The 25756-nt window shown below is 49.8% G+C and overlaps 1 protein-coding gene across 2 annotated transcripts in view; it reads right to left on the minus strand.

Annotated features, from left to right (window-relative positions):
- Positions 1 to 5526: 5526 nt before the first annotated feature.
- The window catches only part of RBM6 (RNA binding motif protein 6), a 57641-nt gene continuing 37411 nt past the window's right edge, over positions 5527 to 25756 (minus strand). Inside the window, exons 7-23 of one of the 2 annotated variants that reach the window (XM_048315495.1) lie at positions 21713 to 21787; positions 20101 to 20161; positions 18594 to 18662; positions 17231 to 17482; positions 16583 to 16743; positions 15755 to 15852; positions 15238 to 15280; positions 14592 to 14652; positions 13581 to 13672; positions 12736 to 12888; positions 11750 to 11839; positions 11004 to 11093; positions 10120 to 10392; positions 9490 to 9564; positions 8795 to 8892; positions 7438 to 7549; positions 5527 to 5755 (exon numbers count right to left, since the gene is read on the minus strand). In XM_048315495.1, the coding sequence (XP_048171452.1) occupies positions 5630 to 5755; positions 7438 to 7549; positions 8795 to 8892; positions 9490 to 9564; positions 10120 to 10392; positions 11004 to 11093; positions 11750 to 11839; positions 12736 to 12888; positions 13581 to 13672; positions 14592 to 14652; positions 15238 to 15280; positions 15755 to 15852; positions 16583 to 16743; positions 17231 to 17482; positions 18594 to 18662; positions 20101 to 20161; positions 21713 to 21787 (1929 nt within the window). In that variant the 3' untranslated portion in view covers positions 5527 to 5629. Of the gene's footprint in view, positions 5756 to 7437; positions 7550 to 8794; positions 8893 to 9489; positions 9565 to 10119; positions 10393 to 11003; positions 11094 to 11749; positions 11840 to 12735; positions 12889 to 13580; positions 13673 to 14591; positions 14653 to 15237; positions 15281 to 15754; positions 15853 to 16582; positions 16744 to 17230; positions 17483 to 18593; positions 18663 to 20043; positions 20162 to 21712; positions 21788 to 25756 lie in introns of both variants that reach the window. The other variant, XM_048315494.1, reaches the window with a different exon arrangement.

The raw sequence follows: 25756 nt of genomic DNA on the forward strand, positions 1-25756 counted from the left end.
TTCTCCCGGGAAGTTCCATCCCTGCGGCTCGAGGCCCACCTCATGGAGGGCGGTAGGAACGCACGGGATGCAGCGCTCCTGCTGTGGATTGGGAAGGCAAAGAGCAGCGGCGTGGATGGGAGAGGCTCACGGCATCAGGGTTAGGAAGGAAAGCTCTGGTCCACGGGCAACTCCAGAGTTAAATGTGATGGAAAGGGGAATCTGGGAGGATTTGGGCTCCAATGCACAAGTCGGTGCAGCAGGGGCAGACACAGGTATCCAAGGACCTGATGTACTAACTATACATTTGCCCTCGAATCTTGTGTTCACTTTTGGGCCCCTCACTACAAGAAGGACATTGAGGTGCTGGAGAATGTCCAGAGAAGGGCAATGGAGTTGGGAGCACAGTCTGATGAGAAGGGGCTGGGGGAACTGAGGGGGGTCAGCCTGGAGAAAAGGAGTCCTTATTGCTCTCTACAACTCCCTGACAGGAGGGTGGAGCCGGGTGGGGGAGGCGGTTCAGGCTCTTCCCCCCCAAAACAAGTGTTTTGTGGTTTAATCAGGACACAAGGACAGAGCAAGAGGAAATGGCCTCAAGTTTTGCCAGAGAAGGTTTAGATGGGATATTAAGAAGAATTTCTTCACTGAAAGGATTGTCAGGCATTGGAACAGGCTGCTCAGAAGTGGCGTCACCATCCCTGAAGGGATTTAAAAATCATGTAGAAGTGGAACTTGGGGACATGGTTTAGTGGTGGGCTTGGCAGTGTTAACAGCTGGACTCGGTGATCTTAGAGGTCTTTTCCAATCTAAAGGATTCTGTGATTTACAAGGTGCTTTTTAGCTCCAGACAGGCTCTGGGCTGATCCTGCAGCCTGAACGCCCATCAGTGGCTGGGGAGCATGAGGTGCATTCCTGGAGCATATTGGGTTTGGTTTCATCTGAAAGGAATCTGGTTAATACTGGCCCAAGCCAGACCTCTCCTGAGCTGCTCCAGGACACAATCCAAAAGTGGGGGAAGTCGCGAGATTGATTTCAGAAGTGCACCCCAGAGCCAAATTAATGCATCAGGCACGGCCCAACAGGACTTTGGGGGAACTTTGCTGTCCATGCAAGAGAGGTTCCCAGCCCCTCGGCTATGCCCCAGAAAAGGACCCAAGGGAGCTACCTAAGACCCTGCTAAGGCCCTGGGGACACTAAGTGGCCTCAGGTGAGCCCCCATCCACCCATCTGTTGCCCGCTGGACTGGGGACTCCTTTTAAGGCTAAGCCGGTGCTGTGAGCACTCTCAAGCTGTGCTGAAGGCCCAGCCTACTCTCCTGGCCAGACCTCAAGCTGAGGTGGGCAGCCCCATCTCATGGATGGACCTTGGACAGGAGTTACAGGCAGCTTTGTTGCCAGCTTGCTGTGACAAGCTGGGGTGACCCTGCTCCTGCTGCCACTCCTTAATGGGAGTTCAAACCACCCCAACACAGGTGCTCCAGCTCCTCAGGCTGATCCTCTCCTTCCCTGGGGATGGAGCCCAGCATGGGGCAGTGTGAAATCCTGCTGTAGGTGGGCAGAGGGATGTCCGGGGGCGGGAGATGCTCACCCGGTGTCTGCAGCAGCAGCAGTGCCTGTGGGGTGATGGCTGGGGCAGCTCCAGGGGTGAGCTCCAAGCTGTTACCCAGCCCTCTGCCTTTTCTGGACCAGCCCATCCTTCCATTGTGTGGGATGGGGGACTCTGTCCCTGGGGGCAATGCTTGCATTCCCAGCTTCCTTGCAGCACTCCCAAGTGCTCCGCAGGGAAGGAGGTGCACTTTAACAGGACCGGCCTCCCCCAGGCTGCAAAAGGCCAGAGCAGCACATACACAGACCCATACACCCATCAGCAGCAGCTTGACCAGACCACAACCCCTTCAAAATGTGCTGGCAAGAAAAATCCACATGAAGCTTGGACAAGGGCTTGTGCCTGTGCTTATCCTGGCTGTTCCGGGCACTGTGTCACTGACTATGGTGTCATTTATCTTCCTTTGAACCTTTGTGCTACCAAAAGGAAGTCCATTAAAGTGCAGCTTCACAAAGATTATACTTGGTGACATTTGAAAGCGTAACGTCCCCAGTACAGGAACACAGAACAGAATGGTCTTTGTATGGATATGGATAAATAAGGAAATGGAGAACCTACATTAAATCGGGAGCGTGATTTGAGCAACAACCTCCTCTGAACACTGAACTCCTGTTTCTCAAGTCTAAAAACATGAAATGAGCAAAATTGTTCATCATATTCATCTGGCATCTGAGGGGCGACCCCCAGCCTCATCCTCCTTCCAGCAGCCCTTCTCTCCCTGAGGCAGGTCACTGCTGCAGAGGGAAGTACATTCCCTGGGTTCTCTCTCTTCTTCCCTTTTACAAACACTTCTCTCAGCCCAACTTACCATTTTTTCTATTTACAAAGCACAGCTCCCGCTCTTTACATAAATATATTTCACTTAAAACGGCCTGAGTCACTGCTATATCAATATTCATATGAGTAAATATTGGAAATCTGAGGCTATCTACTTGCTTTACATTGGGAAAGGGGGGGAAAAAACAGCTCTTGCTCCAGAACCTCTCAGATGTCTGAAGCAGCCTCCTGCATACCAACCTGTGTGACTGATAGAGCTCAGAGATTGACACTCCCTTGGACAGGGGTCAAAGCAGCAGTGCCTCCAACCCTCTAAATGGTGGATTTAACCTCCTCTTTGGTTCCACTCAGTCCAAGGCTCCTGTTGCCTGCTCCTTTTAAATAAAATAATCCCTTTAACGCCCTTGTTCTGCTTTTTCTCCCCGGGCTTTTTGTACACACCGTTCCATTCATCCCAACCTTAGTGCTGCTTATGGGTCACCCCAGTCCTCCTCCTGTGTGTAACATCTGCACACCAAGCAACTTCTCCAGCACAGGATTCACCCTGAGAGTTGCTCTGATTCTCTGATTAGGACTTCCCAAAAATAAAAAAATAAATTGCAACTTGAGCCATACCCGTCACCACAGGATGGCACACAAGGCAATGTGCTGAACACAGCCACAGCAGTAGCACAGCGGTGAGTAATCTCTGAAATAAAAGCAAAATACTTGGAAGATATAAAGGTAGCTGCAATTCAGCTATGGCTTTGGGTCACCATCCTTCAAAAAATATTAAAGACATCAAAACCACTGTACCAAGGACAAATAGCTGGGGTTTCTGCATCACCAACTACGCTGCTGTTTTCCCAAGAGAATATGATGTTTTCTAGCTTGGTGCTTCTTTGTAATGCTTTTAGCTTCTCACTCTACTTATCTGTTCCAGTCTGTTAATAACCTCGCTCCAGTCACCTCAACCCAGCCCCAGAGGAGGGCTCCATGTTCCCTAATCCTGGATATCCCCCTGTAGATGCACAGAGTGGGTAAATGCCACGCCTATGGAGATTTGTATGTATAGTCTATACACACACATCTTCAGGGGAATACAAGGAGCTCACACTGGGTTACCTTGGGGAAGTGGAATTTCAAGGAATTAAGTCAGTATCTATCCAGGGGATACCTTTATTTTCCATGGGCTGGCACTGGGATACTCCCTTACAGTTCAGGTGTTCCCCGAAATCCCACACTCCTGGGAGTAACACTGTGTTGCTCTGACCTCTTACAACACAAACAGTATTCTTGATTTCCCATAATCATTTACTACAATCCTCAAAATTGTAGAAGCAAACACACCAAGTATTTCTATGATTAATACAACTAATGGGAGGTAGATCTACCACCACAGACAGAAAAAGGACTTCTCTTGATCGGAGGCGGATACATCCTTCAAGTAGATATTTTTAATTAATTTTTTCCCCTGTTTCCACAGCAGTCTGTTCCTGCTCCTCTTCTGTTCCTGACTTAAGCCCTGGCAATGGGCCTGCAAGGAAAGTGTTGTGTTGCCTCTCCTTTCACACACGCACATCACCGGCTAGAGGCAAGCAAGCACACGACTAAGCCAAGGAACATACATTATTTAATGTGGTCCATCTGTCCAAGGGAAGCTGCTCTTACATTTATCTGGTTTATTATCTTCCAATTAATCACGTATTACCAGTCGTTAACAGGCTTTCACTAAGATGCACATACCCACTTAGCAAATTAATAAAATCAGCTAATGGGTTCCTACATTTGGCAGCTGTAAAGGCTCCCTCTGGTTGTCTTGGGAATGATGCTCTGTGGGTGCTCATTTTTGGCACACCCAGGTACAGGACAGCCTGGGCAGCAGCTACAAATCTGCACCCAGATTCCCCTCTTCCCTCCCTGAAAAGGATGCCCCATCACAGTCATACTTCTTCCCCCTTTGTGCATGGATAATTTCCAGACTTGACAGCACCAGCTTGTTCTGCCAGCCCTGGTGCCACCCCCACTGCTCCGTGTGTGGGAGTTCATCCCCAGCAGCCCATCACCTTCCCCATCCATCCCTTACATGCCTGGGGCTCCCAGGAAGACTGAAGGCACTCAGCCCCATGTGCTCACCAGCACCATGCCCACCTCCACCACCCCCAGCAGCAGGGGCCACAGTGCTGTGAGTGAGTCCTCCACTCTCCTCTGGCACTGCCTGTGCCAGAAGACAAGGAAATGCAGCTTGGACAGGTGTTCTGCTGCCTTTGGAAGTTGTCAGCTCTTGCAGGTGGCTCTTCACCTCCTAATTCTGCTGTCTTCAGCTTCCACATCTCCTGCTTTCCCTTCTTTGGGGTATCTGAAAGCAGTGTCAGGCCCTGCTCTCTGCCAGGTGAACAGGAAGGTGGTGGTAGGTACCAGCTCCTCACTGGGCATGAGATCTGCTCCCACTGGCCACTGCCATTGGCATCATCCTTATCCCTGCAGGCCACACTCAGCCTTGTCACCCGTGGGCCCTGCTGTGCTCACACACACAAACTTCCCTGTGCTCTGGTCAAACTGCCCCTGCTACACATTCCTGACCAGGAGCTGCCTCCACACCTCCCCAGAACAGGCCAGCAGCACCTACTTGGCTTTTCCTCTGTTCCCCTGACACCCTGGGCCAGCATGGTTATGTCCCCACACAACACTGTCACCAGATCCAGCCTGCCCCACGTGGAATGTTCTGCCCTGGCTGGAATGCCCAGACAACATGCAGTGCTAATAAGGTCACCTTTAGCCATTAAGCTCTTGCTATTAATTGAACCCCATTGACCTCATCAGCTGCCAGGATGAATCCCACACAGATCACTCCTGCTTCTGAATGCCTCCCCGGCCTTGGGGGCATGCCTGGCTCCCAGCTCCCATCTTGATCCAGGAGTACATGGCACCAGGAGGATCTGTCCCTGAGATGACAGGGAACACCACTGCAGGACAGTGGCACTGCTGGCAGGGTCTCCAAGCTACCAAACCTGTTCCAGTCCCACTGACACAGCTGCAAGTCCCAGGGACCTCATCAGCAAAGAGCAAAACACAATGGAAATCTTTCAAAGCATTACGTGCTTTCAAAACACACCAATTTAGCCACAAGACAAGCACTGTCAAATTTTCAGTTTTATTAAAAAAATTCTAGCAGCAAAACCTGTAACAATTCAAAAAACAGAACAAAACAAAAAAGACCAAACCTTCAAAAGAACATGACACAGAGAGAAAGAGATGGAGAGAGACAGATCTGGGGTTCCTCCACTGTTCACTCAAGCTCCTTATAGCGGGCAAACATGACCCTCCGGACGGCGTCGCGGTAGGTCTCGTTGGACTGCCTCTTGGGGGGCTTCCCTGGGGCCCCCAGCCCAGGGCCCTTCCTCCTGTTTTCTGCCTGCAAACAGACACAGCTCACATTAGTGATTTCTCCTCCCATAAATAAAAAGCTTCCCTGGGCTGCTTCAGGACTGCTGACTGCTCCCATGTGGATCCACGAGCAGAGGAAGAGCAAGTGCTCTGTGTTCTTCCAAAAGCTGGTTGGGAAAAACTACAGACCCTTTGAGGGCAACAAAAGCAGCCAGCAAATGCCCGGTGGGAATCAAACCCCAGGGATCAGCTGTGGAGGAGTGGGCAGCCAAGAGGCAGCACCAGCAGCCGCGGGCGAGCCAGGATGGAAACGGAGCAAAGGAAAGCTCTGACGAGAGCTGGGCTCCAGGGGAGCTGTTTGCCGTTAGTCTGCATTGGCACAAGCTCAGCTGTTCTCTCAACAGAGCTCCCATGGGCACTGGTACCTCGCTCGGAATTTCAAGCAGTTTACAAGGACTGGTTTTCTCAGTCAGCACCTGCATTATTCAGCAATACCTGCCTGGAGCCAGCCCAGGAGGGCAGGCCTGAGGCTAGAAGTTTCTCTGGCTCTTCAGTCCAATCCACCTGAATACCAGAGATCTCACCAGTTGGGCCAAGAGATCAGAGCTGTGTGGGGTTGACATGGTCACATGGCTTTGCCCAGCATGACTTGGAAGTGAAAGGCAAGCACATCTCTTCTGGCCTATGAACTGTATGAGGGCTGTGCTTTGCCATCAGCTCCCCCTGCAGAGGGGGAGCCCTCACGGGAGCTCAGACCTCCCAGGGTGTGGTGCTGGAGCTGGCCCTCGGACAAAGCCTGTTTTATGGGCAGAGGGACCTCACCACAAGGACTGAGCAGCAGCTGGGGGCTGTTCCTGCTGTCTGCACTGAAGAGGGACTCTTGCCTCGTGTATGTGGGCTCAAGCAAACATGCGTCACGAAGCCTCAAATATTTGCTTTAATGATCTACTTGACTGCAGGCTGAATGTCACCCTGTGAGCCCTGCTCCAAGCTGCCTGTCCCTCAGCAGAGCATGGACACCACAGCACCTGGCCAGCCCCGAACCTGCCACCAGAGCATGGCCCTGCTCACGTGGCCCTGGGCAAGGCAGAGCAGCCCCTGGCCCAGGCTGCTTCTCTGACAAACCCTCTGCAGTAAATTAAGGTCCACTGAGAGACCAGCCTGTCACAGAAGGCAGGATCTACCTGACCCTGCCTACCCCAACATCCCTTGCCGATGGGCCTCTGCTCCTTGTCAGGTACTGTATCTTGGTATTATCTTCTGATGTCCAGAGTCTGCAATGGCAGCCAGAGCCTCACAAGTGCTAAGCAGAGCAGACAAAGAGCATCTTGGGCCCTGCGGCTTTGGCTACGCTCACACTTCTCCAGGGGAAGTTCACCTTTTTCCCCAGCTCACATGGCTGCAGAGAACCTAGCTGGTAACCTGCTCAAACCCCAGCCTGACTTTGAGCAGGTACTAACAAGATGCTCACACCCTTCCTGCTCACTGTTACTCTATTTTCCACACCTCCAGATCCGTATAAATTCTAACGTTGTTCTATAGCCAACATACTTGCAGCCCCTCCCAGCCTGCAAAGTTCATCAGTGCACACATATTATTCCATCAAGCGGGTGCTGAGATTTGCAGCCTGACCTGAACTCCCTCCAGCTCTCCTGGGAAACATTATGGGCTGCAGGACAGTGGTGTGCTTTGAAAGGCAGGAAGACTCACCTCCACTGGTGATGCTGTGCCCTGCTGGTTGTGGCCAAAGCCTTTCTTCCACCCCAGAGACTGCACCATTCGGTTCCCTTTGTTGTTACTGTCAAGCCTTGGGTCATAGTCGCTGCAAAAGAGCCAGAATCAATTGTCCAGTCTTGCAATGCTTCAAACACATGCCAGGGATTTTTAGTTCTGCTAATAGAACCTTCACTGACATTTCAGCCTCTCATGAGGGATATCCAAGTTTTTTGCCAGAAGCACACCGCCTAAGGAAACCACCACGTCAGATTCTGTGTGCAGGGCTCACACACCTTTGACTGCAAAATTTCTTGTCCCACCTCAGGGGGAAATACACCAGGGCACAGGAAATGAGCTCAGACTCCCAAATATTTACAGTATAAGCAAGCCAGGAGCCTTCTGTGCTTGTATTTCTTAATTAGAATCTTAGCAATAGCAAGAAAGCAAAGTTTAATCCCTGCTGCTCTGTTAGATCTTTCCTTTCTCCCAGTGCTGTGGTCATGGAGCTCAACAGATGCAGTGTTGATTGGGACACACTTTCTCCCACCTCATTACTCATCCAAGACCATTAACCTAACCAAAAGCCCCAGTTTTGAAAACATCTCAGCATAAAAGACTCTTCCTTCAGACAATTTCTACTTTCTGGCTGCTGGTGACACTGCACACAAACAGTTTTAGTTTATCTACAGCTATTCCAGGAAAATGGAGGGAAGAGAAGATGTGGATGTTTAAACTGCAAGACACAGAGGAAAGGTCTCCTTCGGAGGTGCTGTGCCAGAAGAAAACAGGCACATAACCAGTTCTATCTTCAACACACGCCTGGCCGTTCCTCAGCCCACTGAACACGCGAGCTCACAGCAGGCAGGCCTGTCGAGAACTCCACACAGCACGCACTTTCTTCCTCCACCTACTCTGAACGAGATGGAAACAGCTCCCAGCGTTCCTCTGAGTCAGGGAACAGATGAAACACAGCTTTGCTCTTTCTTTCAATGGCTAGATGCCAGGACAGGAGGGCAGCAAGTGCCTTAAGGACGAGGTGGATAGGAACAGGCTGCATTCCACTCTCTGTGTCTGGCCAGGCACACTCAGACCCCCATCTCACCCCTCCAGCACCAGGCAGCTTTGCTCTGCTCTTCCCAGACCCTTGTTTCCACCCCGGCCCTCTCCTGACCTCTACAAGATGTCCTGCAGTACAACAGGCTCACACTTTGAGGAACTCTGTCTCAGTCTGTCTGGTTGTTACTTTGCAGATCTACCCCCCTGGCCAATTCCCAGCCTTGGTCTGCCAGCAGCACACATCCCATCCCAGCATCAGCATCCCCAAAGAGACCTAACCCAGAATAGCCATTACCTCTCTGAGCCCCGGTCATATCTGAGCCGTTTCCTCTCTGGTGAATCCATCTGCTGGAATTTCTCTCTCCGGTCATTTCCTTTGTCTTTATGCCTCCCCTTCACAACAGAAAGAACAAAGTAAGTACAGGAGCTATGAAGGATTCAACACTGCAGGAGACTGCTCTGCATGCAGGTCTCATCTGATCCTCAGCTAGCTGGAAGGCTGTCCTGGGGACTCACAAATACTGAACACTCACATCCCACAATCCACTTGCTCTGTTCAGATGTCATCTGTTGGGCTGACCCAGACCTGTTGTTGCAGCTTTCCAGCTACAGCACCAGGAGCAGCTCTGTGACCTTCCGAACAATGGACAGTTCTCCTGTCCCTGCCCAGGCAGCAGCAGCCCATACACCCCAGCAGTTTTAGATGGAAATTTGTGTCCCACTTAGCCCAGAGCCCAGTGCTGGCTTGCAGGACAACAGAACCACACTCAGACCCTTCTGTGAGGAATGAGATCTGCTCTTAGAAGTCACAGAACTACTTACAGGTCCTGGTGCAGAGTGAGCCCACAGTTCACTTTTGGGAGGCATCTGATGCCTGGTGCCTAAGTGGATGCCTGGTGATACCTGGTGCATAAGTAGAGGTCTGCCCGGGACCACCACCCGCCCAGTGCAGAAGCACAAGCAGCTGCCTGCCCACCACCGCAGACGCACCTCACGCTCTCTCTTCTCCAAATATGCCAGTTCCTGCTCAGATCGTTTAATCTTCATATGAATCTCTAGGTTTTGCTGGAAGGAGGAAGACAGAAGGCAGTGTCAAGCAGAGAACACAAGCTGTCAGGGTCATCTGCTCCACCCACAAGGAGCACAGGTAAAGCAGCATGCTCTTGTGGCTGCACTATACCAGGCACAGCAGCCTCTCCTGCAGCCCAGACTACCTGCTCCTCCACAGAGGCCTGGAGCCCTTCCTCCCTGCAGTAAGGAAGGCAACCAGTCCTATTTTAACCCACGTGCAGCTTGGCTCTCCTAAAAGCAAGAGCTCAAAGGCAGCGCAGAACATGGGAGAGCACGTGCCAAGTTCTTACCACTCTCATGCTCCTGTGTGCCAGCACCCCACTCTGCCCAAGCCTTAGCTATCTCACTACAGCTTACAAAGTCACACCTTGATGTTACAGCACTCCCATGGCAGGAACAAGCAGTTCACACAATGCTTTGAACAGAGCTTTGAGGCAACTTTGCCTGCTACTGTGTCAAACTCAGCACAGCTCTTCCCACCCAACCACTGCGTTTTCCCTGCAGCTCACAAAGCTGTTGAGCCAACGGCAGCCCCCAGCTTCCCCATACCTTGTGCAGGTTGGAAAGCTGCTGGTGCTTGATGAGCACTTCCTTGTTGGGGAACTGCCTCCTGCACAGCAGGCAGGCCAGCTTGTTCCAGTCAGTCAGTTTGTCATCACTGGCCTTGGCCTTCCGCGGCTGCTCCTCGCGCGGTGCCGGTGGGTGCGGGGGAGGCGGCAGCCACTGAGCCTGGGACTGCTCCTCCTCTTCCTCCTCCTCTTCATTGTCGCTGTCTCCTCCATACTCTCCCAGAAGTCCTATCAGAGGGTTCACCACCTTGGGCTGAAGGAAGTGGAGAAAAGTGTGACAATTTGTAGCATTAAGCCTGCCTGGCCAGCACAGCTTTGCTTCCCCAACCTATCTCCCAGTGACTCCTGTCTCTGTTCCAGTCCAAGAGGCAGAGAGTTGCTTCCCAGCAGCACAGGCAGGGAACAGAGAGGAGCTGGCTGGCTTCTTTCCCTTCACATCAGAGGGTGGAAGCCCTTCTGCTCTCTAGTCAGGCCACGCTTTGGTGCCAGGCTTTTCCAACCTGCCGCACACCTGAGCACAAGAAGCCACCAGAGGCCATGGCTGTTTGGCAGCGAGCTGCTGTCACTCACCTCCTCTAGAAATGGAGATCAGTGAGATTTGGCTTTCCTCAGACTGGAAGAGTTTTCTGCCTTAGGACTGGTTGAGTGAGATCCTGCTAAAACGCAGGTATCAAATTTCCCCATGCTAGAAGCCCACAAACAAGGTCAGATTTAAAAAACAAACTGCCTTCCATTCCCAGCACTCCCTCCTCTGGCATGAGAAACATCTCTGGCACTCGCGATTGCAGCCAGGCTGTGCTGAGCCTCCCTAGTCCTGTATCCAGGCTCAAACAGGGCAAAATGCCATCCTTTGGAGATACTTACCGGGGCTGCACTCTCTTCCTTTTTCACAGAAGGAGGTAAAGGTTTTTTAAAGACATCTTCTGCAGAGAACTTCTCCTCTCCAGTCTCAGTCTGAAACAGTTGAGATCAAGTGTTGAGACTGCCCTAGCATGGACTCAGAGCACACAATAGCTAAGCACTCCAACAAGTCTCCAAGGAAACCAGGTGGTTGGCAGAAATGAGGCGGTGGTTTTGGTGGGAGACATTCCCATTCTGGGGAATCCAGAGCTCTCCTGGAGCCATACTTGTGATTTTAGAGACAGCTGCAGCAGCTCAACATGCTGTCTCAGCCCGCCCCACTCTCACTCTTTGCTGCACTGTGATGCTGACAGTGGTCCCAGTCAGTGAGGGAGCTGGGGCAGGGCCAAGCACCTCTCTGTGTGCACAAAGGACATGAAGACCAGGTACAAAGCCACCCTCACTGCCAGACAACACCAATTTTCTCTGCTGTGACTGTGGCACAACATATGGCCAGGCTCAGCCAGCATGGCAGGGTTCCCAGGATCTTCTTTATCCTGGACAGAGGGCACCAGAGACTGCAGTCAGCACTGCGACAGGATGAGCCTGTGATACTCAGCTGTGTGCTCAGCAGCACAAACAGTAGGCTGGGGTGAAGCTTCACTTTCACACATTTTACAGAGAACTGGGCTGGAGCCTTGGACAGGCTCCAATTTAGTGGCTCATGAGTTACTCATACTTGACCAGGGAAGACAAGTGTAACACCTTACCAGGCCTGTGCTCTCATCTCTCTTCACAGAGGGAGGCAATGGCTTTTTGAAGACATCTTCTGTAAAGAATCTCTCCTCCCCAGGCTCATTCTGAAAAATCCAAGACTGTGCATTAGGCCAGCAGCAACACAGGGGTCAGAGAGCACACAGAGCAGCCAGGAAGCCACTTCTGAGCATCCATGGAAAACAGGCAAGTGGGAAAAATTATGGAATGATTTCTACTGGAGATGCTTCTACCCTCCATTCAGACAGGACCATGTTTCTCCAAGGTCAGTGTCCCTGAAAGCCTCCATACCAGATGGGACCCCTTGGCTGGCTTGCTACCAGCCTCAGGGACAATTAACAGCCCTCAAGTCCCAGTTGCCCAGGACTGGTCATGCCACTGAGCATATTCAGACCAAGAGGCAAAGAAGAACATAAAGTTTCTGCATTGGTGGCTAAATCACTTCTACCAACTCTCCTGGCATTCCTCAGGCCCTGTCAGTATCACAGCCCTGGGCTGTGCTCAAACACTGCTCTGGGCAGTTACTCCCAACCAGCAGCTCTCACACTGGGGAGACAGGATTTGCTCACTGGGAGCAGCAGTGAAGGGCACTGCCCTGGGACTGGGGGGGGGCAGAAACCACAGTTAGGGGAGAGCTGAGTCTCTATCATCATCTGACTCAGTGTGTTTAAATGCCTCTGCCAGTTTTTTGTTGTCTATTACAATAGCAGTGCAAGTGAAACATGTCTCAGTTACCTGGATGTGACTGAATCCTTCATTATAAGGAAGGGATGAAAAGCCCTGGATTTAATGTCAGGAGAGAAAAATTTCAGGAACTTACTCCCACCTGGCTGGACAACCACCATGTTCCTACCTAGCTGCTGACCCTTTGTCTTCTCCCACTGTCCCTCCATTTTTGAATCCTCTAATTACTCTCTATTTTCTAACCTCTCTTCCCTCAGCCTCCTGGCCTCAGGTCATTCTGATGCCTGGAGAGTGTTACCTTAGCAGAAGTACTTTTCCCTTTGTCCTTTCTGTCCCTGTTGTCCCTGCTGTGTGGCTCCTTCCTGTCACTTGTCCGTTCTTGGCTCCCGTGCCGCCGCCTTCTGCTCTCCGTCGGGGGCTCGGAGGCTTCCCGGTCTATTGTGACTTCTCTCTGAAAGAGGCATTTGGAGCAGGCTTAGCCCAACCCCTGCAGTCTTCTTACTGGGCTTCTTGTCCTTCCTGAGCTGGGGAGACCAGCACAGTAAGAAGGGACTGCAGACAGCAAAGGCTTCAGAACTTTGCTGGGGCAGAAGACAGCTGACCACAGCCAGGTCACCAGTGCACTGCCCTGCTCTCCCACAGCATGGACATCCCCAGCATCATGAAAACAAGATTATAGTTCCAGAAACTCTCTGCTGATGGCTCTTTTTTGGCTTCCTTACAGTATTGCTGGCTAGGATTGAGAAGCAAAGAGACCACAGATGAAAACAGAGGTCTGCTATTCATTTTTTATTACAGACAGTCACATATCACATGTCTACAGCAAAATTTAGCAATAATGCTCTGCCTGTAAATCCACTCGAGGAAGAGCAGACCAAAAACCCTCCAAAGGCAGTGCTTCAGAGGCCAGAGCCAGCTATGGCTGGTTCAACACACAGCTAATGGATTCCTAGCTTCTCATTAAGTTGATATTTTGCAACGTGCATCCCTTTCACACAGGTCAGAGAACAGAGTGTGAGACACAAAGCTGCCTCTGTGCTGCCCTATGCTGGCTTGTCTTCAGGATCTGGCTGCAAAATCCCTCCAGAGAAGAGCAGTTTGTAAGAACATATTGCATGTAAAGCTTCCTTCCCACACACTCACCTGAGTTCTGGGGTCATAGTATGTCCCAGCTATGGGATCATAGTAATTCCCAGTGTCAGGATCATAAATGTATGTGGACACATCTGATGGTGCTGAAGAGAGAGACAGGAGTTAGCTCCAGAGGCTTCCAAAGGCAGAACTTGCCTTTTACCAAGACAAAAGCACGAACAAACATTACACTGGTGAAAGGACCAAGAGTGGGAAAGAATAATTTTTTCTCCTGGCAAGAAAGGTATGACTTGACTTGACCTACATCATCTTTTCTTTAAGGAGTAAGAGGGGTGATAAGTTTTCACAACTCTGGCAAAACGTCCACATCAAAACAGATTTACAGGGGCTGTGCTGAGATCACAAGACCACAAAACTTGGTCATGAAACTCAGTAATTTCCCCAAGGATGGGGTAATGAGTATCTACATCCACCCACCCCTGTGAACAAGGAAAAGCTGTTCTCTCTCAAACAATATCCTGTTTAAAGTGATGACACTCCCCACATCCCTTCCACCCCATGGGCTCATGAAAGCTCCAGAGAAGAAAAGGGAGTGAACTATTTCTACAGGAAAAGCCAAAGGCCTTAAGGGTAGCAGGCCCATAATGTCAGGAATGTTCCTCATTTCCAAAGTGTCCTTTGACAGACCTCAGTAAGGAATAAGTTAGTGAAACAATCAGGAGTGGTCTTCCAGCTACTGGCATTGCTGCATCAAGTGTATTTTCCTCTGTCTCCTCTAGTAACTGCCAGGCTGATTTTATCCCATCAGTTTTCCACAACAAGGAAAAATAGGCACCAAGTTTCCTTTATCTGCATGTAGTTTCACACAGTGAGAATAGAGAGAAACACATCATCAGATAGGAAAATGTGACTAAACAAAGTTGGCAAAGGAACTCACAAGTGGGTGTAGCAAACAAACCTACTCTTAGCCTTTAAAAATATTTTTGGGCTGATTTCTACATGTCAGTGCCCTTTTAAGGAAGAAAAGTCTCCACAGTAGGAGTGAAGCAGAGTTTAACTTACACTGTGCTCTGGTGCGTTGCTGTGATTCGCCACCCCTCCTGTCTCTCATGCCCCTTCTGCCCTGGAGTAAGTGAACAACACAAACAGATCAGAGACTCTTCAACAAACATCATACTGCTTCTCCTCCCTCTCACAGGCCTGAAGTTTAGGAGAAGGGCTCATTTAGCCACCCCCTAAATAGAGCACAGGCAGACACAGCTTTTCATCTACAGAGAGCAATGGATGCTGTCACGAAGCACGAGATCTCTGCAGCTTCCACGAGAGGTGCTCATAGCAATCCATATGGAAGCCTTCACCCCACCCAGTATATGGGGAGAGTCCTGTAGTCTAGTAACAAGCACTACAGACATTCACTCTGGGAACTGAGATCAGTCACCAGTGAAATCACTCTGTAAAGTGTGGTATCGAGTAACCCAGCCCAGAACTCCCTCCAGCAGCACTGACTTGCACTTCTATGCACATGATAAATTGTGAGGGGCAGAGCAGCAGTGGGCACATTTGAGCATTATCACTCCATCTTCAAACGTGGTGAAACAAGTTCTGCAGTATTTCAGCAGCCCAAAGAGAAAAAGCCTAACACAGCCAGGCCCATGACCCCCCAGTGACCTCCCTTTCAGCAACCTGCAGGGAAGCTGTGCAGACCTACCGGGCCATAGTAGGAATTGTCACCGTGCTCCCCATAGTCATTCCTATTGAGAAAAAGGTTGCAAGATAATGTTAATTCGGTTTTATATTAACCTCAGTATATTCAAAATGATCAGCAGGCAGAAAGGCCATCTTTTCTGGCCACATGCTGGACTGTGTCCATCCCAGGAGACAGACTTGGCAAACCACTGTCTCCGTGAGAAATATGAGTCCACTCTGCTGTGTCTACAAAGATGAATCTCTCCACATGTTTTTTAAAAAGCTGAACCCACTAATTCCCTCAGAATGGGATTTGATGGCCGGACAACAAGATGCAATATGATCACTAATCCCATTCTGCTCAATCCCTGAAGCTTCTTCAAGCTTCAATGCCTTCACTTCTCCAACACATTTTTTGGTTGTAGGAACATCTGTGCTAATTCCCATGCCAAACTTTAAAGCACCTGCTCTGACAACACAGAGCACACAACAACCGTACATCACATAAAGGACAACCCCCCTGCCTCATCTGTTTGTACCTTCTCCTCCCTGTAGCAAGATTCACTTCCAATATACGCCCATCAATGCAGATCGGGGGATCCAGGTTCTGCAGTATCTTTAGCAACCTCAGCGCCTCCTGTAAAAGGAAAAAGAACGTCACTTTCCATGAGAAGGAAACAGCACATTTTCCAAATCCAGTCTGCCTGAAAGGAATGTCTTGTGCTCAGTAGGACAAGAAACACAACCCTAATATTAGTCTAAGTGTCAGTGAAGGGTATTTAGGATGCAACAAAACGGATAAATGCAACGTGAGGTTCTTTGCTTGTCCTATGACCAATTTCAGGAGCCAGCTGGGGACTGCATTCTCTTAGGGCTGCCAGACAGTGCAGCACCATGGCTGCTGCTGCCCCAGAGTGTTTTGGTGAACACCCTCTGGACCAACCTCAAAGCACAGCTATGGAGTCTGGGAGACACCCAGACACAGAAAATGTGAACCCTCCAACATGGGATGGTCTGTTAATTGAGATTCTTGCATTCTACAAACAAAAACCATTGAATTCAAGTTCTCTGCAAACAAAGTATCTATGCAAGAAGTGTTCAAGTTTAGGAGTGTCCACAAGGAAATGCACCAAGGTGAGAAAATCAGTGTCACAGCTTGTAACAACAATCAATCTTGGACTCCTAAAGCCAGAGAACAACAGCTGTACCAGCTAATTCCTGTACCTGGTCAGATAAGCAGAGGAGAGGACTTGCTCCAGCACAGGAGCCTCCCAAGTACAGAGATTTCTTGTATTCCTGTGGTTTCTCTACTTCTACAGATTTCAGATGCCAACAGAGGGAGCAGGTGAAAGCAGGAAACTACTTACAGCATGGGATTCCAGCTCGATGAAGCCATAGGTCTGCCCCATCCGCCCAGCCTTGTTCTTCATGATGCGCACGCTGGACGTGGACAGATGCACGTACGGGGCCAGGAGCCTCACAATCACCTCAGGTGGGGTGAACCGAGTGATTCGCTTCAGCATAATTGCTGAGAAACACCATCAGGGAGGTGGCCCGGGAAGAAAAAGTAGCGAAAAAAAGAATTTATAACCAAGTTTTACCAAACCTACTCAAAGTAAGAGCACAGTTTCTCACAGTTGAGTCTCAAAGCCATTGCTTTTTGCTTTCCACTTTGCAAGATGCTCAGAGTATTGCCTCCAGTTGCTAACCTTTCCTGCCCAGAAAACATAGTAGAAAATAGCCCCTTCTCAGAGCTCAGCCTAGGGTAACTGCTGGCCCAAGAGGCTTTTGAAGCTGTGCTAAGTTTACTGCACCACCCAGAAGCCTGAATTAATTTTCCTAAAGACAATTTGTCAGCACCTTTGGAGCTGGACAGGCCTTCATTTCTTGATGCCATGGATTTGCACAACACAGAAAATAGCCTCCAGAGGTTTTAGTGAAATGCTGCCCTTTCTGCAGATGGCCTCATGGAGTGCAAGCGAGAGGAATCCAAAACTGGTCTTTGTGTCACTCACTTCTGCTGCCTCCACCATCTGGTGGCGTGGCTTCCTCTGCTTCCCTCTGAGAGGGCGGCTCCTGGTGCCGGTCCATGTCCCTTCTCTTCTCCTGTGAGGGCCGACGCTCTCTCCCTTCATCTCTCTTCCTTGGCTCCTGCTCCTGAGGCTGACATTCCTGCTGTGGAGCAGGAACTGAGGGCTGGAGAGGCTGCTTTGGAGATCCTGGTTGACCTGACAATTCTTGCTCGGGTGTTTCAAGCTTTGTCTCTGCTATTAGAGGAGAAATGGACTGGTTTCACATAAGAATGTTTCAGCAGGTATTTTTCTTCTCCTATTTTCTGACCCTTGCAGCAGTGCTCCTTATAAAAGGCCAACCTGTACTGCCTGTTGCATATCCACTGTCTTAACACTTGGCAGACACAAGGTTTGTTCAGGTACTGTTATCCTTCCACTGCCTTGTTTTGTGTTGGGCTCCTTTACAAGACTTCCCATCAAAGACAAGAGGCTTTCTGGCCACTTTATAGGATTGGCTCTTCCCTGAACAAACAAGAATCAGGGATGGATTTAGAAACACTCCTTCCATGCTCAGGATAACCTATATGGCAGTGATATCCTTACTATCTATGATGCACTCCTGATCATCCACAACTGAGCAATATCAACTAGTAACTGTCACCCTGTCTCTATGCTAGAGGAAAACTGGGTTCAGACCCCCTTGACCGCTGAGTGAAACACATCCATAATACAGTCACAGATTTTATCAGGTGCCTACTGACCACAGATGACACAGAAACAATGTGGGAACACCCTTCCCCCCTTCTCTCCCCCCAGTCTACCTATGCCATTCAGAGAAGACAAACCCCAACAAGTTGCTGTGCTTGAAGGCCTCTGAACGGCCTGGTTTCACTGCAAAAGAGATCCCTACCTGAGCTTCTAACACTGCTGCAAAGGGAAGCCGAATCTGTGAGGCTGCAAAGGCAGATACCACCAGCCTTGCACCTGCTGCTGAAGCCTCTTCCCACAAAGAGAAGGAAATGAGGGTGCAAGACGTGATACAGTGAAGCTTCCTTCTTTAATGTCCCTGAGAGCAAGTCCCTGCTCTCATTCTGTTTGGGCAGTGGGCGGCATGGCAGAACACACGATGCTTTTGCACACAACTGTTGGGAAAGCTGCACAGTGCCTTGCTTGGCTGCCAGCACAGCTCACCTTGGACAGGCTTCTACTCATTTGTCTGCAGTTTGTAGCATGCAGAGTTTTGGCTACAGAACCTCATGTAAAATTTGCACATGAAACCACTTTGCACCTGCAGCTGTGAAAACTGCCTGTGCAAATCACAAAGACATGAGCACAACCCCAGAGATGGGGAGGGCAACTCTCTTACTGAATTCCTGCTCAGCCGATGTGTCCTCTCCCTCAGCACCACCTCTGGACTCTGGGCCTGCTCTGCTCCCTGTAAGAGAGGCACATTAAAGTCCATTTCACACCCATCAGTCACAAAGCTGCAGGAACCACTGTAAATGCCTAGAGAGTTGTTTTGCTTCACCCAGTCATAGAGAGGTTACCTTACTGCACCTTTTCCCAAGAAAAGCATGTCAGCAAGAAGCATTCACCACAATCTGTCTTCACAGCAGCTTAAAGGCTCTGTTTAATTTGCTCCTGGGCAGTTTCATTACAACCCACAGCTGTGTTGGGCCAGCTGTGTGAATTTTGCCTTCACAGCACTGATGGAGGAGCCACAGAGCACAGAAAGCACAACAACAGGGACCGTGCTTCAGTAAATAGAGATCTGTGCATCAACAGTTGATGTATTGCTCTTCTGCCCAGGCCAGGAGGGCAGTACATGGAAGTCTGCTCAAAAATACTGAGTCAAGGCTTACACAGTGGCTGGAATGCACAGGCAGTGCCAGAGGAGTGTGGAGAACTCACTCGTGGCACTGTGGCCCCAGGTGCTGCACCCAGGGATGGTGAAGGTTGGCACAGCCATCATCCCAAAGAAATCAGTTCCTCAAGGAAAGTGTGCTTTGGCTTTTGTGCCCTCCCACCTCAAAAAGCAGAGGTGCTGGTGGGGTGAGGAGAAGCTCCTGGAGAACTCCTCTCATGCATTTTTTACAGCCAGCAAGGTGAGTTCAGCAATTCCAATCCTGGATTCACCTCTAATCTCCTCTCCCAAGCAACAAGGGACAGGATGAATGGAAATGATCTCAAGTTGCCCCAGGGGAGGTTTAGGTTAGATACGAGGGAAAATTTCTTCACCAAAAGGGCAATCAAGCATTGGAACAGGCTGCCCTGGGAAGTGGTGGAATCACCATTTCTGGAAATGTTCAAAAAACATGTAGGTGTGGTGCTTAAGAGACATGGCTTAGTGGTGGGCTTGGCAATGACAGGTTAATGGCTGGACTCAGTCTCAGAGGTCTTTCCCAACTTTAATGATTCCATGATTCTGTGATCCTACTCTGAGAGTATCAAAAGTGAGGCAAATCAGTGTTTCTGAGTGACACTAAAAACATGCAGCTGCATCTCCCAAGGAAGGTGGGTTGAGGTGAAACCATCTCACCTATGGCCAGCAGTACCAGCTCACAGTCCCAGAGGACACACAACCATAACACCGTGGATGAAGGACAATGCCAGAGAATAGGAGGCAAAGGCTGTGAGCAGTAAGACACCTCTCCAGCAAGACTCCCAAGAGCAGAGAGCCTGACAGCATTGCACGTAATAGCTTTAGTGTGGACAGGCAAAAAGGGTTTAAGTGAAGCAAAACTAACAATCCTCCTACACAGTGCTCAGCTAGTCCAGCAAAAGGGATGCCACAGGAAGCCAGAAGAGAAACTTACTTGTCAGGATAGATGAAACTCTTAACCGACCAAGCTCAGTGGACCAGATATACTCACCATCTCTTGGGAGCTTGCAATAGGAACAGGAAGATCTGTAGCCCACAGTACACACCTTACACTGCAATGGAAGATGGACAGCATGAGGAAGTTGTGTTTTGAAGGCAGTGGGTACAACCTACTACAGAATTCCAGACTCTGCAGTGTGCTTTCAGAAAGTAGCAGCTAAGAAAAAGTTACAGTGATGGGTAATGGCAGCAGAGACCTTGGCTGGAATTGCAGATAAATGCTCATATGACTCTCAGCTGGGTTTGCCTTGGGAACAGGGCTTTCACACAACTTCTGAGCACAGATTTATTCTCTAGTCCTTGAGACGTAACTCTTCCCCCTCTCAAGAGATGCTGCATCAAAAGCTCCCTGCTAGGCACAGTGTTGATTCAAAGGGTCCAAAGTTACCTTGGCAATCTCTAACCTGAACTCACCCCTCAAGCAGTGATGAAGTCCTTATCTGAGCTGAACTGTAGAAACTGATGTAATTTGCAGAGTTAATGATGAGGTGTCTGCTAACCAAGAGGCAGAGCTGTACAGGCTTGGGTGGTACCTTGGATGGTACCACCTAGAGCCACCGTGGGGAGAGCCAAGTGCCCAGTCTTCACAGCTCTCTCCAAACACAGCATTCCTGACCTCCTCCTTAAGCTCTCTGTAAATGCATTGCTTTTGTTTCATAACAATTCTTTCCTATTAACTGAAGCCTTGTGAATGCTCTGGGGCACAAGGAAGCTCCTTCAGGCCATGGCTACACACAGCAACAGTGGGGACATACAGTGCAGCCACCTCAGTGCACTGAGAGCTGTTTGAAACCACTGCCTGAAACTTGCGTCTCCATCTCTGGAGCGCTGCAAGCAGAGATGAGACACTGAGCAACAGCTCTGCTTGCAGCTGAGTGCATCCAGTCAGCTGGATGAGGGTCTCTGTAGCCCAGGGTGATCCAGTGGTCAAGGTGGGACTCTAAGAACCAATCCCTTCATGTCCTGCTGCAACCGCTCAGCCTGCAGTCAGTGGGAATGCAGGCAACAATCCTGTCCTTTCTCCAGCAATCACCTCCAGCCTGCTGCAGCTGCAAATTCCCATTCTGGGAGAACCTTGGGGAGGGCACAGGAACAAATTGACCCTTGGGCAACTGTGCCTTCCCAGAAATGAGCCAGTTCCAGCATGCAGTAGACTTGGATCCATTTCCATGCTTCCTTTCCTGCTACACTTTCTACAGCCACAGCTAGACCACAGGTTCCTGTGTGAGGCAGAGGGGTGGTTACACACATGAACCAGAGTGAAGCCTGCTCCATTCCGGTCGGCGGAATCACTGTCTCATTGTGGTTTTTAAGGAGAAAGGATCCACACGCTATTTTTCCCACATGTTAAAAAGGAATCACTGCACAGGGACAAGGCTGCTCTGTGCATAAAAATCTGGCTACCTGTACCTGAGCAACATTCACTCAGAGGTGGGACCAAAAACAAGGTAGGCAAAAGCACAGTTTAGAAGAGGCAAGAGCTTCAGGGCAGGTATTACTCTGAGGGATTTTGGCCACCGAGCAAATATCTAAGACTCCTCTGAGCTGCCACTGCCACGAGTGCCAGCAGGGGAAGCACAACACAGCTCTGAGCACATACTTACACGTTTGCAGCGCCAAAACTCTGGGCACGGAGTGTATTCAAGGGTCACTTCTTTGCCACCGATCGTAAGAGTTCCCTGTTGAGACAAGGAGGGAAATGACGAACGTGCCCAGCACACGCAGGTTACTCAGAGGCAAAGAAAGGGGTGAAAGCTCTGGTTCCTAAAGCTTTTGCAAGTGAAACAGGGTGAAAGGGGGAGAAAGCCTCCCAGTTCAGTTAGCTGGAGCTTTGCCATGGAAGTGGGAGGGAAACAGCCTGTGCCCTGCTCTAGCATGGGGCTGCAGGGCTGTGTTAGGCAGCTCCAGAGGGACAGGCAGGAGAGGCCTTGCCACATCCCAGGAAGAGCAGAGACAAATAACTAGAGTGGGAAACTGCTTTAACCTGCTTTAGTCCAGGTGCTGGCAAGGGGCAGCTGGACAGACTCCCTCACACCAGCCACCACCAGGCTGGCCTCAAGGCAGCTACTTGAGGAGGAATGCGTGGAAAAATCCTCTCCGGTGAGAGAATTTTCATACTTGGGTTAGTCTTCATGCCAGTCATGGAACCATGGCTTTTCTTCAGAGAAATACGCCAGAAATCTGCCACTGGCCCTGCAGCCAGCAGAGCCACTGCTCTGCAGCCAGCCCTTCCTTGCTGAGGCTGGCCTTGAGCACCTGAGCAGCAGCACCTGAGGGGCTCCACTGCCCACAGACACACTGCTTCCAGATCCACACGTGATGCTTTGGAGAGGTGCCAACACACCCACAAGCTCTGCTGAAATGCAGATAAAATGGGTCGTAGGTACAAGTTCCCCAGCTCCTGCCCAGAGCAGCGATGATTCCTGGTGGCTCCCTTCTGCCATGGACAACAGGCCATGCCTGGGCATGCAGGACGCAGGCAGGCCGAGTCACAGATGTACATAGCCATGAAACATCTCCTGTCACTGGAGGCACTGCCAGACCAGGCAGCCTGGATTGCCCAATACCACAATTTGAGATGCTGTATCAATAAAGAGACCCAGACCCAGGTCTCCCAAGTCCCAGGAGAGCAGCTGCCTGATAGCACAGACAGATGTCAGGGACCTGTAAATGGTCCCAGCCTATTTTGGGGGCCTCTGCTGAGTCAGAAGCTTCCCAGGTACTCTGACCCAGTAGCCTCATCACACAAAAACCCCCAGTGCAAACCATGAACATGAAAAAACAAGTTCCCAGAGTTATTATTCAGAAGTCATGATATATCCATGCATAAACTGCTGTGCAGAACGTGAGGGAGATGCTAGGGAATATGTAAAGTGGGAGTGAAGAGTTCATAGGAGGGAATCACTGAGTGGCAGTACAAGCCTTTAACTCCTACGAAAGAACACAGCAGGGTTCCACCACCTCCCCTCTTCACATCCTCCCTTTTATGGACCAAAGCCATCCTTTCCTAACAGGCCTATGCTGAACACTTTGAGGGGTTCCTTTCTGCCACCCAGCTGCTCAAGCACTGCTTTCCAACATGGATTTGCCTTTGCCTGACAGAAAGCCAAGCCATTCCTGGACCTTGCCAAAGGCTGGTGTGTGCACACAGAGCACCCTGCTGCACCTTCAGAGAATCTGCTCAGGGTCTATTCACAGCAGGGATTATTGCCCACTTCACATGTCTACAAGAGGGTTTGCACCTTCTTTAAGGCACGTGGGGAAACACAAGTGAGAAAGGGAAGTGGAAGTCAAGGCTGTCCCACTGCGAATATTGGTCCCTCTAAGACAGATGTGCTCCCTCTCCCAAGCAGGGCACCCATCACATCTCAGCACACACTCAAGAGATGGGCAGTGCCAGGAGCAGGGTAGAAATGCCCACATGTGCCTCAGGACACACTGATCAGAGGCAGGAGGAGAAGGCAGGGTGCACATCCTCATGAGCCCAGGGAAGTCCTCAGGAACAGCAGCCCCTCAGCAGGCAGCTGCAGCTCTGCCTACGAGCTCAGGAAACAAAAAAACTCGATTAGAGAACACCTCCTCTGGCAGGGCAATCCGTCACAGAGCTTCAGCCTTCTACCAGCCATTGAGGACAAACCTTGCCAGAAAGCCTGAAGATTATTTTTGGTTTTATGGAAAATGGTATTTAAGTGCATGTTGTGCTGGCGGTGCTGGTCCCTTCCGCAAATTCCATTTTCGGAGGCTGCAGAAAGTGTCACTTGCATAATTACTCCCTGATTTCCCTAACACCCTGCTGATTGCCTGCTCACTTTTTCAGCAAGCTCTCTCTTACTGATTTCTTCTCGATAAAGTAATTTTCAAGGTTGCAATCATCATTTAACTCTCCAAAAATGAGTCTTTCACTCAGGACACACATTGTCAGGATTCAGTAGTTTTGAATTCCTCATTCTCCTACTTTATTACTAGATTCCATTGCAAATATTTTCAGAACCTTTATTTCTTATAGTGCCTGTCTCTGCTTACTCTTCTTCACCTAGATCTTCCTTTACTGTGCAAAATTTTTGGTTAATACCCTAAATTTCAGTCCAATTGAGCAGATTTCAGTTGAGCAGATCTTGGTGAAATCACAAAGATTTTCTGAGAATTTCAGGGAACAGTGCTAGGGGGGGAAAAAGGGTAAGCTTAAAGCATGCCACATATAGTGTCTGGCACCATATCTCTTCCACATTCAGGCATTTTATCCTGGACTTTTTCACCAACCTGCACTATGTCTGTTAATTCCTCTGTGTTTTTAATACCCTGTACTTTGGAGCAGCTTGGCTTTTTTCTAAGTCAGAGTGAAACAGAAATGTCTCTCTGGTCTTCCAAGTCAGGAACCTCCCCCTCATAACTAGCAGTAAACACAGGAGTTGACTCACCAGTGAAGGGTTTAAAAGGCAGCACAGCTTTGCAGTACTAGGACACCAAGCTCTCAGCCATGGAAATGCCCAGATTTCCAAGGGCATGAGCAGATTCTACTGTTTTCTGAAGTGCCAAATGCATCAAAACAGAGCATCAGGACTTTACTGTTGGGAGTAATTTGTGCTACTGTTTGATACCTTTCAAGCACAATCATACATGGATTTTTTGCTTAGAGGTCGTTGGAGATGCAACATTGGATTCTAATCTAAGTGATACAATTCAGTCCCAGCCATTTCAGCTACTGAAAAATCTGCCCTATGGCCAAGTATGTAAATACTCCTGTCAGCAGAATGATCCATGGAGCAACCCGACCATGTGATGGTCCTAGAGAGCTGTGCCAGGAACCCATAAAGCCTGTTTGCAGAGAGCACACACAGCGCAGCCCCATCTCGAAGCTCTCCACTGAGCAAGGAAGAACCCCACAGGAACACGTTGTTTTTACAGAGGGAAAGAAAAAGAAGAAAATCCCTTAGCCATGATATCCATAGGTGATGCAATCCTTCCGACAGCACTTTGGAGACTGTGTCAGCAGGGCATATGGCTTCAGCAACAAAGCTAGTTTTACTAAAGCATTTTCCAAGCTTTTTGTCCCCAGAGAAGTATTAAAGAATACCAGGAAGGTAGGCCTACCTGCAAGAAAAAAGCCAGACCACACTCCTAGGACACGTCACACTCACTCATGAGGCTGGGCTTAGCTCACCTCTAGTTTACCGTGTTTGGAATAGCACTGCTCTGCACAGAGCCCAGCCTGGCTCTGCAGGTATGTGAGCACTGAGCACTCTGATCCCACTTCCTAGGAAACCTATGGAGCTACTGCCAGGGCCAGGAGACAGCCTGCTGCAGGTCAGGCACTGCACAAGCCACCGCTTCAGCTGCTTGTCTGTCAATTAGCATTTACAGTTGGCACGCTAGGATTTTTCATGCTTGTTGACAGCCTTTTAATGATGATGACTGGGGGTTGAGGAGGGGGAGAACTTGCCAAAAAAGTATCTCTTTGCTCTCAAGACTGAGATGACAGAATACAAATCATCAGTGTCAAAGCTTTTGCTAACTGTTTCTCTGAAAAAAAATTAGAGCATCCAAGAGTGACCTAGAAAACTGGAAATGTGGAGGGAGAGCTCTCGGAACACGGCCACTCCCTCAAATCAAACCAGACTTCTGCTTTAACTGAATCTGTCCAAACACTA

Source organism: Corvus hawaiiensis, chromosome 11 (assembly GCF_020740725.1).
Source record: "Corvus hawaiiensis isolate bCorHaw1 chromosome 11, bCorHaw1.pri.cur, whole genome shotgun sequence".
In the NCBI taxonomy this organism is placed as follows: domain Eukaryota; kingdom Metazoa; phylum Chordata; class Aves; order Passeriformes; family Corvidae; genus Corvus; species Corvus hawaiiensis.